Genomic DNA, 17,152 nt, shown 5'->3' with positions numbered 1-17,152 from the left:
GCTTTATTAAAAAAAAATTAAAAAAGCTATTGTATTGTGTAACAAAAGCGTGGGACAAAATTTTTTTTAAAAATATTGATATTATAAAAAAGGCTTTTTTTTTGGAACATGTATGGTTTTCTTTAAGAAAAAAATACATATTACAAGTCAGTCAGTCATTACAGTCCGAATAAAACTGTTTTATTAAAATAGAAAATAGTTATAAATATAATTGCATTTCCAATAATTGCCTTTTATTTTTTAATGATACACTTTTCAATTGTTATAAAACAAAAATAAGTAATATGACTATTATATATATATATATATAGGTCGGAATAATATGCAAGTAAATCCTTGTTTATGATTATGAGAGTCATTTTTTTTCCCCCAAGAATGAAACTTTCAAGGAGACTTCACGTTCAAGGCAAAACAAGCCCTCTCTCTCTATAAACGCGTCCAAACACTTTGCTAATTTTGTCCCACTCGGCCGTGAGAACGGACGTCTTCGGGAATGAAGTTCCCGAACGCTGTGGCGAGGGGCGTGAGTGAGTTTGACAGGCCCGCTGAAATATGCTCGGCTCTTACCTTTTTTCATTACGCCAGCATGCAAATTTGCCTCTCGCCTCCGGAAAGGTCATTAAAAATGTGACAGATCAAACAAACCCGCCAAGAGTGGCGGACAAAATCTCCCGGTGTTGCAACATCACACTTTTCACACTTTTTCATCTCGCCGACGCATAATCAAGCCGCTGGATGGAAGGATGACAGATAAAGTTGCGGTCTTACAACAATGAAAGCACTTTTTGAAAAAAATAAAAATAAAAATGCAATGTAATTTTATGAGAATATTTATTTATTTACTTAATGTCAGAATTTTTCAAGAAAATATTTTTCCGAGGAGCGTAAATTTGGAGTCAAATTTTTGATAGCAAATAATTTTTTTACTGTTTGAAAAAATATTGCCCCAAAAAGTTTGGAATTTCTTGAGAAAAATCAAATTGCAACTTAAGAACATATTTGTAATTATAAGAAAATGTTCCTCTCTATTTGGAATTTTTCAAGTTAATTATTTTGTTTAGGAAATTATAAAAATATATAGAATTGGAACTTTTTGGGCGTAAGCATTAATTTGATTTTTTTTTTTTTTTTTTTTGGGGGGGCGTAACCTTGCGAGAAATCGGACTTGTTTGAGGAAAAACGATTCCAATCTTAAATTAAAAAAAAGAATAATAATTGTTAGAATAATAATTACATAATAAATAATTAAAAAAAATTTTTTTTTTAATGAAATGAGTTTCCCTCTGATCATTTTCTCGTTGGGTTGAGGCTCAAGCGGCAGCCTCTCCAAGCGATGCCGCTCGTCTGTCGGTTTGAGGAGGTGACGAATTGTTAAGCGGCGCCGTAAGCGACAGTGGAGGAGGTGAGCGACGGGGTCATTAAGTGCTTTTATAGCCTATCAGCGTTGTCATATCCACACCGTGGCTTTTTTTTTTCCGCACCATAACGCCGGTTGGCTGTTGGAACTGAAGCTCGGTTAAACACGCAAACGCTCACGCTAGCTGACGAACGGCCGCTCTTCAAATGTCTCGCTTATGGATGGCAAGCTAAAACCAATATTTCGATATTCCGCACAAATACGACGTCGGTTAGCTCGTTTTTCCTCTTGGTAACTGCTTTTAATTTTCTGCAAATTCCTTCACAATTTCTTGGGGTCGTTTCCCGGAGTTAAAGTCAAAGTCGAGTGACATGACTGACGTTGGCGTTTGTTAGCATCCTACGCTAGCCCACGTTTGTTGCGCTAGCTAGGCTAACTCTTTTGTGTGCTAGCCGCGCTAATTGCCGAATGTTTTATAAGCTAATTCTTTTCTCAAACAATTTGTGGTAAAATATATTTTTGTCTTTGCTTTTTGACGCCGATGTAGGTTGCATTTTCATTTTGTCTGTCACAGCTTTATTACGAAAAAAAAACCAATTTGAATTAGTCACAAGAGATTGAATAAATGGAGCCTAAAGGCCACGACTAAACTGAAACGAGGCGAAGTTTGCTTTCTCATCACAGCGTGCGTGACCTTCAACCGCAGGGCCGTCCGGTTAATCGTCCAATAATAAAATGTTTTTATTGTGCGAAAAAAGTCTTTAGCGTAATTGAATCGGCCCCAATTTCAATTTGCTGACGCGGCTAATCCTCGCCTCGTTTTCCGGCGATGGCCGCGACGTTTTCATGACATCATCATTACGGTGTCAAATCGGCGTGCCTATGGGGTACCCATTAGCACCCGCTGATCCTTGGCGCGGCCCCCCCGCGCATCGTGGCATGTTTTAATTAGCTTCATCAAGTCGTGCTCATCTCCGCCTTTTGCTCTCTCATTATTTGATTCCATCATGTTCTTTTGGCTCCCAGGCTCAAAAAGTCTTTGGCGCGTCTCTCGATCTGCCAGGTACATGTCCTTGAAGGGGCTGACCAGCAAATTACCCACAATTCCTCAGCCTAGCTCGTGTACTCTGAGAGGGTAATACAATCAAGAAAAAGTTCAATAACACCTTTTTGTGTTTTTTTTGTTGTTTTTTTGTGGATTCACTCAAACGGATCCCAGCCAAGGGCTTTGGCACCGGGCAGCCATTTTGTGTTTGGTTTGATGAGCGCTGTCGCTGGGTGCCACTTTGGCTGGAAGATGATCGGCGGCAGCTCATCGCGCCGTCGTTTGCGTTAAAGAATGTTTCTTGAAAGTGGAACGTTTCTGATGCGACGTTAGGTTTGCATTTTAGTCATGTTTGGAGCAAGCATTCCGTATGACAGTTTTTTGGGGTTTTTTTAAAAAAAGTTGAGTTTTGAGTTTTTCAAAGGATATAATCTCAAAAAAATAAATAAATAAATAAATAAAATAAAAATAAAAAAGGCACAGATTTTTGCAATAGGATTTCGGATTTTGTGCTTATTTTCCATAAATGAATAAATAAAAAAATAAATCTTGTCTGTAATCTTAAACCGTCATTTGTAATTCTACAAAAATTACATTTTTGGGGGGGATTTTTCTTTTTCACCTTTTTTTTTTAGATTAAACTAGAAATTAAAATATAATTGTCTGATTCTAAGCTTTCTATTTTCATAGTTGAGAACTATGATTTTTTTTTTTCCCCGTCAGCCATCATTCCTAAATAAGGTCATCCCTGACATCCATGTGAGCGCAAGCCAAATTCTCACGTCCAGTCGTGTGCCGTTTCTATGTCAGCTATCCAGGGAGGACCTTTTAGCCCAGTTTTGGCAGCGTGGCGGCCCGTTTTCATTTTCAAACACGAGCTACCCCACCCACAACCGACGCCCGGCCACTCATCCGTGTGTGGACAAGCGAACGCTTCTTCACCCTCATTCGCCGGCACCCACGTCACTCACCAGACCTGGTTCCGTCTTTGAACGCTGTCTGACTCGCGATGGTAGGATATTTGACTTTGATTGGCTAGAATTTGTGATGCTTGCCAGTATTTTTTTTTTCTTCTAAAACAGAGGTCAGTCTAGCCGCGCGGACTGCTAGCGCGCTATCCCGCACGAGGGGGGATACGTTTGCGATGATTAGCCACTCCCTCGGCGTGCTGCAAATTTGTTTGTTCGGCAGAAGCACACAAACAGATGCCGTCCTCTGCGCTCGGGCTAATTCTCCAGGTCTCCGGCTATTTAGCCAAAGCGGCCGCGGCTAGCCAAAGGATCAGATCAGACGCGGTTTTATGTCGCTGGTGATATTCCGCAGGCGACAACTCGGGGCGGGAGGGGGGAATCGCGATGCGCGCTGTGATTTATGCAAAAGAATAAGACCTTGTCTCTTTGCGTAAGGCCGACAAAGCGGCGGGCCGCTCGCCGCAATTTCACTCTTATTAGGAGAATCTGCATTTAGGAGGTACCAACGCTATCAGTCGAAATTAATCTGCTTTGACTGACTCCTAATGCGAGCGCAGTCAAAGAGTAATTATTGTCTGGATGGCTGTGCACCCGCCTCATCATCATCATCATCATCATCGCCCGCCCTCTCCAAAAAGGGGGGGGGGGGGCTCTCGCGAGGATCCCTCCACGAGCGACTGGTTCGGGCGCGTACGCCGGGGCGTGTCATTCAGCGAGTCTTGATTAGCCCGCCCTGTATTATTGTGATTAACGTCCACCCGGCAGACAGCTGTCCACTTGTCAGCGGCGATAGCGCCGGAGAGTGGAGAGCGAACAACTAGAGATGGCTGCTGCTTTAAAAAAAAAAAAAAAAAAAATGAGCGGGCTTGTGATCATGTTGGATTTTTCATTGTTACTTATTTTCTTAGATTCAGTTAATTTTAATTTTGTACATCAGGTTTGTTAGTTTTTATTTATTTTTCAAAAATGCTTCATTTGAGTTTTTTTTATTTTTTTTATTAGTTTTAACATTGATGAGACAAAGATGATTTTTTTTTCTTTTTTTTTTTTTTTTTGCAATAACCAAAAGTGCATAGTTTTAGAAATGTCGTTTTGGTTAGTTTCCGTTCTTTTAAAAGCTTTTTTGTTTTTCACGAAAATTGTATTGTAGAACTCTAATAATTTCGTTTGTGACTGGGTATCCGGGTGACTTTTTTTTATCCCCCCCCCCAACTCAAAATGTTGGTCCGACTTGTCACTGTACATAATCTCTTTTCTTGCACAAAAACGACTTTTGGTGTTTCCCGGCAATTATCTTGCATCCCCAAATTCTGTTGGCAAATAGTATCGAGGGCTAGTATCGGTTCACGACCACATCATCCAAGTAAGGCAATGATACCTGCTATCATACTTGCTAAAAAAAAAAATAATAAAAAATAAATAAATTTAAAGAAATTGAGTTGTTTTATCGAAGAAACTCTGCATTTATTATAATCACTTGCCTAAACTGTGCCCCCCCCAAGACACCCTTCAAAGCACCCAATTCCTTGCATTGCAGTCAGTTTTGATTACAAAATAAACGCGGGCGCATCAGACGAGGAGTGTGTACGGGGGAGGAGGGGTGGAGCCATACACGTTGATATGCATTCTCTCCGAATGATTTATGCAAATTATGCACATTATTCCCGCAGGAATGTCTCTCCGGAAAAGAGCCAGGATAAATTGCCGGAAATTAGCCATAAAATTCACCGCGCGGGGGGTGGGGGGTGCGAGGTGAAGGCCGACGAGGAGCCAAGGACATTGGGCCGCCGCGGTTACGCTTGGCCTGGCCCGCCTTCCCCCGCGCTTGACATTCATGGCTGTTAAATCCCTGCGCTCGCCGCGCTAGCCAGCTAAGCTAGGATACGCAAAACTACAACAGGTCTTTCATACTTTAAGGTGGAAGTGTTAGTGAACTGCCTTGTGATACGAGTTTAATTCGGTCCTTGACCAAGCTTGTAACTCAAAACCAAAGCCCGAACAAATAAGCGTCACATCCCGAGTTTAATCGGATGTTATTAGCTCATTTAAAAGCCTAAAAAAAAAATTGCCTTTTTCCCCCCCAGATTGTTTTTAACGTTACAAAATATTATTCTCATTTTCTTGATTTGGCCAGAAATGCTTTTGTTAAAAAAAAAAAATCACGATTTTACTGGACTGTATATTGCCTGTCTACATGTGTTGCTGCACTGCTTTCAAGGGTTTTAACCTCATGTAGATGCTATTTGTTAGCCTGTCTGTGGCGTTTTCCATTGTTAGCTTTATCCCTAGCTGGCCTTTCTTGTTGTTTTTAAATATAATTTATTTTTACTTTGACAATTAAAATTTTAGTGCTAATTATACATAAATGTTATCATAAAAAAATGAAGTCTAGCATATCGGGATGTATTTCGAAGCTCACGTTTCAAAAGCCTTGACGGAGGTCTTCGTCTTCCGTGAGCTCTTATTTGTCTTTTTTTTTTTATTCGTCCTTTCACAGCGTTGTTGACCTTGTCCGTAATGCGTCTTAATCTGGAGATTACATTTTCATCATAAACGTGTCGGGCGATCAGGTGATGAGCGCTTTTGGACGTGTAAACAAGACCATGTCAGCGTCATAACATCGGATGCGTGATGGCGCTCGGCTCGCTATTGGTCAGGCTGTGTGTGTGTGTTTGTGTGTGAGCGACTCCCACTGTTATTGTGTCATCATCGTGTCTTTATTTCAACGCGGAGGCCGGAGTTAATGAACATCACAGACAGGAGATGAAATCCACCTCGCTTCAGCATTAATGAACCCTGAGCAGGTCGCCATCTGCATATTGATCAGGCTAAGTGACACCCACCAACCCCCCCCCCCCCCCACCCCCCCCCACGCCCGCTCCAACCCACCGTCCCGCCGACCTTTCCACAAATGCTGCTGTGCGTAATAGCGACAATAACGATTTTGAAAAATAATATTGCGATTGCGATTTACTAGGGGATTTATTTTTCTTTTTCTTTTTTTTTTTAATAAACACAAGCAAAAAATGCATCTTTATATCTTTATTACAATTAACAATTTCTGATATTTTGCTTAACTGAGCTTTTCATGAAAAACTATTTTAGGCTTGTTTTTATTTGTTTTTTTTTTTAAGAATTTTTATTAAATTTTTTTCAATGCATCACTGATTTTTTTTTTTTTTTTTTTTTTTCCCCCAGCTCCGTCCCAACCTCCCGTGAACCAAACCAGAACAACTTTATAAGTCCACTATCTTAATGCGAACATACAATGCGAAAACCCATAGAAGGGCTAACAAAACTGCTAATGCCAACGCCGCAATAATGCCGCCAAAATATTCCAAAGACCAAATCACCATTTGTCGAGTTTTTGTTTTGTTTTGTTTTTTTCTCTCCATGTTTTGTTTCGACCACACAAACGATCGCGCTCGACCGCTCTGACACGTTTTAATCCCGCTGGAATAAAAGCACATCCGATTACGGCACCAAGAGTAAACAAGGATTAGCGGATTCGAATCCGATTAATATGGCCGCAGATGGAATATTCCGAGATGTTAGCCAACAATCGCTTTTCCCACGGAGCGGATAATCGCGCATTATTTATCGTACCTTTACTCCCCCCCAGCCCCCCTTTTTGAGTTCAACACCATATAGTTACCTGACCTCACATATTAATAAATGAGTTTGTCATTATGTAAACACGTTTGAAATGAGTCAGTAGAACAATTGGCTCGAACGGGCGCATAAATGGCGGCAGCGCCGACGTTAATGGGTTGTTGCTAATGAAAGGGTCGCACACTCATGAACGATCCTTTTTGGTGTGGTTTTGTCCACGTAAAAAATAGAACATGTTCGAAGTTTACTGAAATGAGTAGATAAAGTCTGCACACCCCTGTTCAAATACCCGGTTATTTTGATGTTTAAAAAAAGGTAGACAAAATGAATTAAAAATGTTCCAAAATGAATTACTCGCATTTTAAACGGGAGTCGGCACACACACCTGCCACCATTTAAACGACCTTTGTACGACCCCAAATCAAGTTCAGCTGTTCTTGTTGACTTTTCCCGACATTTTCTAAAGCTATTTGGAACTGTTCATAATTCCTTCCACGTCGATTTAAGTTTTTTTCTCCTTTCTTCAGCTATAACTATGTGGAAGGAATTCTACCAAATTTTCAAAGCAGCAATCCAGATTATTTTTCCAGAAAACCGCCCAAAAATGTCAGTAAAAGCCAACTCGAACACCTGAACTTTATTTGGAGTTAACCCGAGAGGCTTCAAATGATGGCAGGGCACATGTACGCCGATTCCCATTAAACATCCCCAGTGATCAGGGGGTGTGGACACTTTTGCAAGGTTCCATTTGCTTGTCTGGGATTAATGGTAAACCCGATGACGTGCCATAATCGTCAACTTCCAAACATGAATACCTGATAAAGAGCAGACAGGAATTGAATCGGAGCAACGTGTACATGCTTGACTTGTGGACTTTTTACGAGGCCACACAATGCGTGGCTATCACTTTGGTGTCATGCCGTGAATTACCGCCCGGCGCCATGCCGGCACATATATCTGTTCACCGTATATCTTTGGATTGCTATTGCACGGCCTGGATGTCCCTCCTCGCTGATAGGATGTTTCAATTCCATGCGCTGTATGTATATTTGGTCTTTATCATCCTCTTTGCCAATCCCAATAGGAGGTAAATTGGACATTTTTATAGCGGGTATTAAAAAGGAAATAAATGGAAAAACGCTTTTGCACTTGGGTGTTGCGTTCTATTCGCAGGCGTTGGTTCATGATGCTCCCAGAAAGCAACAAACTTTTTTTTGTAATGTTATGAAAATTAAATGTAAAGAATGAATCCATGCATCATGATTTCATGCAACAGTTCAATTCATCGTGCTGCTCCTTCTGTTGTGCACATTCTGGCCACCGGAGGCAGTATAACCCAGTCCAACAAGTGATGTCCTGATCACCCAATTTTAAAAATTTTTTTTTTTTTTTGCACCTGAGTGTGAATCCAAGTCATTTGCTTTTGAGCATCTGCAAGATAACTATGGAATTAAAAAAAAATATTCTTTCTCTGCCAATGACGAAAAATCACATGATCCGCCCCCATTTCTAATCTTTGGACCCTAGTCACCACTACTTGCACCTTCATTTGTGTTCTCGTGTTCTACAACTCCCACGGCACCCTGGTTGAGAATAACTGCCATTGAAATATTGCAACGAAATGCTGCGTAAAATTTCACACGTATAAATGACGTCATATTGTTTAGTTGCTTGCGGGTTATTTTGTGCAATTTGGACTTCGAACACAATCTAATTTGTGGTTGCTTCGTTTGTTTGATCGATGCAAAGACGGCCATACGGGATGTGTGCTAAAATATTTCAGTCGTTTAATAATGGGACATTGCAATTTCCTAGGGATGTTGTCAACGTGATCATTTACGTGCAACTATTCAGATGTCGCTACCTTGTGAAATTCTTAATTAATGTGAGAAATGATCAAGAATATCACCGAGGCAAATTTGTTATTTCTCAAGGGTACTCGCAACAATCGGTAGCAAACAAGTAGTTGAAAAAAAATTAAAATTAAGGCAGACGAGACTTTAAAAAGTTTTCCAACAGGACAATTTGACCTGCAATGTAAACAAAAATAAATAATACATTTCCTAAAAAATAGAACTCCATCCTGTTTGGATTGTTTTGCTTGTTTTTTTTTGCCATGTTATGACTTCATTTTTTAAAAACTTTTAATTTTTGTTCAGGATTTTGTGACTTTATTTAGCTTTCTATGAAAAAAAATTGCAGTTGGTGTTTTGTTGCGTTCTGGAGCGTTTTTTAGTACATTTGTAAGTAATTTTCTGGAAGTATTTGCTTACAAGCTTTTTTTTTTCCAACTTTTTTTGCAATACATTTTCATTGGCCCTTTCTTTAAGCACCGCTTTTTATTTTACTTTATTTAAGTCAAGTGTAATTTTTCTTGCAGTCATATTAACTATGCTTTTTTATTAATAAATATTAATAAAACCTCTGCCTTGTTTTTAATTAACACTTTGGCCCTCGACTTCGTTCTTGTGAAGAGCAAATCGGAATATGATACACACGCACCCACACACACACCCACACACATTTATGCGAATGAAGAAACATAAATACACACACACATTCACACATATGGCTTCATCTCTCCCTCCAGGGAATCATCTCTTCCGAGCTAATGTGAATATTAGCATGGGTTAAACGTTTCGATCCTTTTTTAAATGTTTTTTAACGCTTGAGTATAAAAAATAAAAATGACAAAATGATTGTTTTTGCCAAATTGTTAAAGAAGGAACGTGACGGGATTGAGTGGGACACGGCGGCAGGCCTTGTTGTCCAAATTGCTCATCATAAGCACAAAGCCTCTTATTGTTAACACAATTATGCCACATTTGCTAGAATAAGATTAAATCTTTACATTCCCACTTTGTCGTTTCATTATCCGAAAAGGCGCCGCCTCTGTCCGTGGTGCTGAAACGATTTTTCTGATATACGCTGAAAAGATTCAATTAGTTTTCTTTCGGCATAATTATCTTTTTTAAGCAGGGTAGAAAAAGATAGAAAAATTAAAACAAAAAAAGTCCAAACAAAAAGTCAAAACAAATCCGTTTCCACTTGTTTTATAACCTATTTTAAGTTTATTCTTAATGAATTTAAAAGCAAAGAATGAACATTTCGGTCGTGTCTGTTGTTCAAAATATTTTAATAAAGCTTTCCCCCCCCCCAACACTCAAAATACAAACAAACGGGCGATCTGCTCATAGAATAACTCGAGTCTATCTACACAGCTCGACCTGACAACCATCTCATCTATTGAAATACATCAAATTAAAAAAGACCAGCATGTGCAATGGACAATAAAGTGAATAAATTACCACCAAAAAAAGACACATGGAATTGTTTTCACAGTGTCCCTGCAACAGAATAAATATCAGACTGAATTGTTGTGACATTCCGCAAAGAGGAAACAAATTAAAAGAAAAAAATGTGTGGGGGGCGAGCAGCAGGTTCGATCCCCCTCAGAAGTGGGGGGAAAAGTTGTCAGGTCCCCTCCAAAAAATAAAAATAAAAAAATGCCCCAAAAAATCTCCACGTAGAGAAGTCCATTGTAGTCATTCACACCAGCACTTAAAGGACGACTTTATGTACACGATCAAGTATTGACTGTAAATATTAGAAAAGTGTCGGTCTGGAGTCTCTAACCTTTGCCGGCTCGGGTTAAGGCTTGTCAGTGCACTGTTTGCACAGGCTGGACGCGGCCGTGTTGAAAAGGGCGCACTTGTCCGGGCAGGACGACGCGGCGGCCACCCCGGCGGCGCTGGAGGGGAAGGCCGGGTAGCCCGGCGGCGGTGGCGGCGGCTCGTAGGCGCCCAGGCCGGGTGGCGGCGCGGCCAGCGCTGTGGTGCCCGGGATGGCCGCGGCGGAGATGGCCTGGCCCTGGTTGAGGTAAGCCACCAGCCGGCGCATCTCCTCCAGCGCCTGCGCCTGCATGAGGATGTAGTTCTTAGCCAGCAGCAGCGTGGCGATCTTGGAGAGTTTGCGCACGGACGGGCTGTGCGCGTACGGGATGACCCCGCGGAGCTCGTCCAGCGCGTCGTTCAGGTCGTGCATGCGCCTCCGCTCGCGGGCGTTGATGTTGAGTCGCAGTATCTTCTGCTCTTTGCTCTTCTTGCCGCCCTCCGCTTTGCCTTTGCGCTCGGACAGCAGTAGCATGTCGCTGCACGAGCGGCCGTCGCTGTCGTCGTCCGGGCTCTGCTCGCCGCCGCTGCTCTCCGCCGCCGCCGCCACCGCCGCCGCCGCTGCTGCTGCCGCTGCGGCCGCCGCCGACGCGTTCTCGCCGTAGTTGACGCACAGCGAGCCGGTGGGCAAACCCAGAGCCGCCGCCCGCACCCCGGCCAGACCGCCGGGCTGGATGGGGTCCGAGTCGCCCCGCTCGAAGCAGCCGATGCCTGGCGACGACTGGCGCTCGCGGGCAGGCAGCTCCGCGCCGCCCCGGTACGGGTCGTGCATCTTCTTGCCGGACACCGCGCTCAGAGTTTTGTGGAAGATGTCGCCGCTCAAGTTGAGCCTCCGGTCCATGGCGCGCCTCGGTGGGAGGGGAGGGGGGGGGACTCTTGACAACACGTCTCGCCCTGGCGTTGCCCTCTGCGAGTTTGACGCTGTCACACTTGTCAGCGGAGATGCTGAGGGAGAGGAGGAGACTCTCTCTCGCTCGCTCTCTTTCTCGACTTCTCTTTCTTCTTCTGCCTCTCTCGCTCTCCTCTCGTCAGTCCATTATTAACCGGAGGCGGGTTATTAAGAAGGAGTCGCCCATTGGGACCCCCTACCCACCAACAAAGTCGTCTTTCCGTTTTAATTAATACCATTTACACCGCGGCTAAGACTTTTTAGCCTTCTCATTTGATTTTCAAGCCAGTCGTCCTTTCCGAGTGCACAGCTGAGGGTTGCGCTAAAACTCTCACTAAAAACGATATCTTAAAAATGGGTCTCGTTGGGTCTTGATTAATTTGGTGTTGATATTCTAAGTCCCGGGGTGTGTTTGTCGACTTTTCTATTGTCCTCTTGACGCGATGTGTGGTCGGCATTCCCACAACGAGATTGCGACGTATTATACGCGAGCTCGTTCCGCCACCTTGTGGGCGTTACCGCTTCCTACAACTCAAATGGATTGGCTTGAATAAAAATTCAATATAAACGATAGATGTGGAACAATCGCTTCGTTGTGCAAGGAAGCTCGGGTTTTATCATGTTAAATGCGAATTAGCACACAACCTCCACCTCTGATTAAACCCAAATAATGTTCGATGTTCTTCTCCCCATTTGCATGGTCGATTTATAGGCGCTTTCAAGCCTTTTGCTCATTAATGTCGTCAGGTTCTTGATGTGAAGGATTCGTCATTGTTTGATGATCTCCGCATTTGTGGGAGGACGAAAAGAGAGCTACTGTACAGTTAATCAAGTGTTTTATGACGCTGACCTTGGAGCAGATGAATTCATTCGTGTGTGTGCGTGTGCGTGTGGTTGCTGTGCACTTTCAGGCTACATTGAAGGCGACCCTGGCGTGAGGTCACATTGAGTAACTTTGTGTCATGTCAAGCTAATGTATATTCATGTTCGCTGGGTGTCCAGGAGGCGCGCCGTCCTCATTACCAAAGTGCTGACAGACTGAGAGCGAGCGTAAAGCGCGCGACCGGCCCGGCTCGGCTCGGCTCGGCTCGGCCACCTCTTGTCTCATTAGGCCGAGCCGATTGGCCATGAAGGTGTTCCCTTTTCCCGAGACTTCCTCTGCTCACCTCGTAACTCCTTCCGCTGCTTTCAAACCACGGTCATGACTTTATTCTAGATGATTGTCCTTTTCAAGAAAAAAAAAAACGACATTTGACATGTTGTTCATCTTGATCGGTTTTGCGTTGTGGCGAGGTTAGAGCACATTAATTATCAATTGTCAAAAATATGTGTTTCAATAACTAGAGCCAATTCAAATAATTTATTTATTTACCCTTTAAAATATCTTTGATAGAATAAATAGATAAATAAAAATGTATTGGTGTTATAATTCCAAAATTCACTTTTATCGTTTTTAGTAATTGTTTCTGATTCCTGATAACTTTGCGCTTGGGATAAAACTTGCTTCACCACAACTGCCTCTGCAGATTATGCAAAAAAAAAAATCAAGTACAATAATAATAACAATAACAAGTTTTGCATGTTTATTTTGACAACCCTCGGGGGGATAAGCGCGTCAGATAATGTATGGCTAATAATACAATTTGTTTTGATGTGAGTTGTTTTACTTTTGTCCTCAAGGGGGCGCCATCCTCGCATTCTTGGCTGTAGTCGAAACATTGATCGAATGTTTTCTTGGTATGGTCTAACCCCGTGTGTCATTAATTCAGTGACGTTTCAGAACTATTTGATTTGTGGTAATGAACACTTGGCACCACAAGATGGCGGTGTTGGCCTACTGTGCACTTCCACGCTGGGGAAGTTGCTACATTCCTGGTGGCTGTTGAGGTATTTGATTTATTTTTTTACACAGAGAAAAACGCTCACGTCACATCATCGCATACGTCATCGTGACGCGTTGTCCTAAGATCTGTTTATTTAATATTCTTAAAGTGTTTCTTCTGTTCGTCCTCTGCTTTGTCTTAATGGTTTGGATTTTAATTGAAGTGTAATTGTTTTGCCTCGGATGCCATTTCTGCAGTTTGTTTGTTGATTGCTTTCTTAATTGAAGGAAATAAACAGCAAATGAGTTGCGGGAAGACGTGATTGGATGTACTCCCCCACAATCAGTCTATCAATTAAGAGCGGGGTTATTGCGTTTATCATGGGGTGGGCAACTATTTTGTGTGTGGGTGTGTGTGTGTAAGTTGTGGGCTATTTAATGACTAAATTCCTGCATAAATATGATGCTAGGTCAATTATCGTTTTTGGGCTTTTTTTTTTTCGATTTTCGAATTTCATGGCTGGCCACGTCAAAGCCCACGAGCCACAGCTTGCGTTGTTAAACGAAAACACAAAGAAGGAGCGTGCATTTTTTTTTATAATGCATTTATTTTTATGTATTTTCTTTGCTGTGATTATGTAAAACAGGTGCTAAGCAAAGAAATGGCATTTAAATATGTATAGAAATGTGTGGGTGCGTGCTTGCTTGCGCGTGTGTGTGTTTGCGCGTGTGTGTGTGTGTGTGTGTGTGTGAGACGCACTCCTCATCTTGCTAGACTCAAGTCATATTTAAGGATTCAAGGAGTATCCATCCACCAAAACATTTATCCTCCTAATTTCAAAATATATTCTTTTTTAATTCTTACTATAAAGAGGAATGTCGTATTTTTCACATCATGTAAAGATAATAAAGCACGATGTAGTTTTTATTTTCTCTGATTAAAAAGAGCTACGTAACGAGATTATTTTTCAAAGAGGAAAGCCAGAGCAAAATTGGGATTTAAAATAGTCCGAATTTAATATTAACACATAAATGTTACAGATTCCTTTGTAATGTTATTTTCCCTTTTCGACGAATCTCAAAACACTCAAGACTCTATTTTTGTATATATTCTTTATATTCTCTTATTTTATTTTTTTTAAGTTTGCTCCTTATCACTTATCTCTATCACCCGAAGACAGTCTGAATCTTGCAATGCCCCATCTTGCCACTGGAGGGCGCGCTAAAGCCAAATCCTGTCAGACCCTTTTTTTTCCCCCCGCCACTTTATTTTACCACATTTAAAGGTCAATTTTAAATAACAGTTGACTAAACATCGTATTTAAATTATATTCCACGGTGCATATTTTAGGAATAATTCATTTACATTTACACTTTTAAAAACGTCACTCCACTCGAATATTCACTGACTGTGATCATACATCAAAAAAATAAGCCCAGTGGTTTTCTTTTCGTACGCGAAACGCTGAGTTGCATTGCACAAATAAACGAGTGGAGAGTGTCGGCATTTGTGCTGAGTGAAACAAAAGGCTCTGATTTCAGCACCGCACACTGGACAGCTCTCCTCAACACACACACACACACACAGAGGAAAATAAAACTGCTTTTGAAACATATTTATTAGGTTTGAATAGGTAAAGACATGTATAAATTCCGATAGAAGACGAGGAGGATCATCTCTTGGCATTCACCGCGTGCCTTAATTGTAAGACATTAAATCAAGGTCCGCTGTGAACACGGAGAGACGCAACCCGCAGACCGGATGTGTGTGTGTGTGTGCGCGTGCGTGTGATCCATTTGCTGCATTCCATTCGACAACGTCTCCAATCCCCCCCCAAAAAATGCAAAAATCTTCCTTCTAGAAGCTCCTTGAAAAAAATGAAGAGAAAAAAGATCCTTGCAAAGTGTAAAAGTCCAATCTCTCCATGTTGCACCTAGAGGGCGAAAAAAAAGGACAAAATCAAACACACGCACACGCACACGCACGCAAAAGAAACTCGGTATAGTCCAGAAACGAGCCGTGCTGAACTCCTTCCTTCCTGACTTTGGGATTAATGGCCACTCTCCGGCCAAACAAATGAGGCATCTGCCTTCAGCGCAAGAGAGGATTGGGATGATGGAAGGAGGGAGGAGGGAAAGAAGGAAGGGCTGTGAGGGGGGGGGGTGACGTCACTAGTCAAACAGATGTTCCTCTATATTACCCAGCATCCACCAGCTATCACCCCTGTGTCCTTGAAACTCCAAAATGACGACTGGGATGGACGATTTTTTTTTAGAGCCATGCATGTCTGTCAGTGTGTGCGCGTGTGCGCGCGCGTGTGTATGTCCGTAACCCCCCACCTCCGCCCCCCCCCCCCACACACACACAAAAAAAGTACCAGAGCGCCTGTTACGCAACCTTGCTCTATTCCACCAGGAAAAAGAAAACACAAGCACGCACTAATACTTAACACCTCTCTCGGGCGCATGCGCAGGACTGCTGCATTTTTCCCCCCACAAGATAAAATCCATAAAATTTAAACAAAATCTATTTAACGAATGCATTTGCAGCATCTACTTTGTATTTCGACTCTCACGACTTCCTAATTAGTAAATGAGCAAAACCTATCGCGAATGATCCGTGCGTGCGTGTGAGCGTGCGTGCGCGTGTGACGACGGGGGGGGGGGGTGCACAAACAAAGGGCAACGCCATTTTAAGACGTCCACTTGAGAACCGGGGGGGATTGTGGAAGTGGGAAAGAGGGTGTCGGAGGGGGGGGGGGCATCGCGTCCCATCGTAGCCGCTCTCCCTTCACCTCCGCCCGGCTACGTTCCCCGCTCTCCTCCCCCTGGAGCTCTTCCACCACGAACCTTCCTTTCTCGCGCTTCTGCATTTCTCGGCGTCATGGCTACGAAGCCAACCGGCTCTATTTGTGCTCTCTTGCCGCAATGACAATGGCAAGTGCAGCACATGCGCACACGATGGCTCGGCTTGGAAGAAAAGCATCAAATGAGGATGCGGATACTCACCGGAGCGGCGTCGGCGCGTTATCCCTCCATTCGCACCCGTGTTACTCGCACGACACAGGCTAAAATATGTATTCCCGGCTGTGGATGTTGAAGCTCCCGGTGAGAGCGCGCGCGCGCGAGAGAGAGAGAGAGAGAGAGAGGGAGGGGGAGAGAGAGAGAGAGAGAGCAGTGCTGCAAAGCATGGCTGCTGCCTGAAAGAGGGGATCATGTGCATCACAATGAGAGCTCTCTCTCTCTCTCTCTCTCTCTCTCTCTCTCTCTCTCTCTCTCTCTCCTCCAATATTTTTATATATCCGTGTTTTTAGTGCGAACGAGTCATTCTAAATAATGCAGTTGCAATTAATCAAGTTTAAAAGCTTCCAGGGGTCCATTAGTGGGCTGCGCTTGATCGCTTCGTATGCAAATTTTAGCACAAGTGAAAAAGCAGGTACTAGTTCGACTTTCGCTGCAGGGTCCCAGTGCAATTCGGCAGATTTAATTTATATTTCTTCGGAGGATGAGACAAACATGCTAGCTTAATGCTAACATACAATTAGCTTCTGTTTTGCGGTGTTGTTACCGATCAAGCGATGGACATTGCGACCCAAACTGCAGCAACACATGTAGACAGACAATAGGCATATATTCTTTGTCCTCTACGTAGAACGGCTATTCGTTTCATTCTGAGAAGCCAAGAGAGAGGCGGAGTTGACAGTACATCCGTTTTCACCGGGTGCACAAGAAGGAGCAGCACAATGTGCACTGAAGGAGAAAGCGTGACAATAAAAAAATCACGC

The 17,152-nt window shown here is 42.8% G+C and overlaps 1 protein-coding gene and 2 long non-coding RNA genes across 3 annotated transcripts in view; 1 reads left to right on the top strand and 2 right to left on the bottom strand.

Moving 5' to 3' along the window:
* Positions 1-17,152, top strand: part of LOC148318476 (uncharacterized) — an 86,829-nt gene that overhangs the window by 40,637 nt on the left and 29,040 nt on the right. The gene's annotated exons all lie outside the window — the stretch shown is intronic.
* Positions 10,141-11,602, bottom strand: bhlhe22 (basic helix-loop-helix family, member e22). Its single transcript, XM_088283240.1, has one exon. The coding sequence runs from the start codon at positions 11,495-11,497 to the stop codon at positions 10,637-10,639; it is 861 nt and encodes a 286-aa protein (XP_088139366.1). The 5' UTR covers positions 11,498-11,602; the 3' UTR covers positions 10,141-10,636.
* LOC148318477 (uncharacterized) lies at positions 14,969-16,523 on the bottom strand. Its single transcript, XR_015839950.1, has 2 exons — positions 16,377-16,523; positions 14,969-15,301 (listed from the first exon to the last, which is right to left on the bottom strand). It is a non-coding gene; the product is annotated as an uncharacterized LOC148318477 (long non-coding RNA).

The sequence above is a fragment of the Idiotropiscis lumnitzeri genome, chromosome 19 (genome assembly GCF_059441095.1).
Source record: "Idiotropiscis lumnitzeri isolate Australia: NSW breed Sydney's pygmy pipehorse chromosome 19, RoL_Ilum_1.0, whole genome shotgun sequence".
NCBI classification, from domain to species: Eukaryota; Metazoa; Chordata; class Actinopteri; order Syngnathiformes; family Syngnathidae; genus Idiotropiscis; species Idiotropiscis lumnitzeri.
The sequence above is the reverse complement of the archived record's forward strand: the minus strand, read 5'-3'. Positions and strand labels throughout refer to the sequence as shown.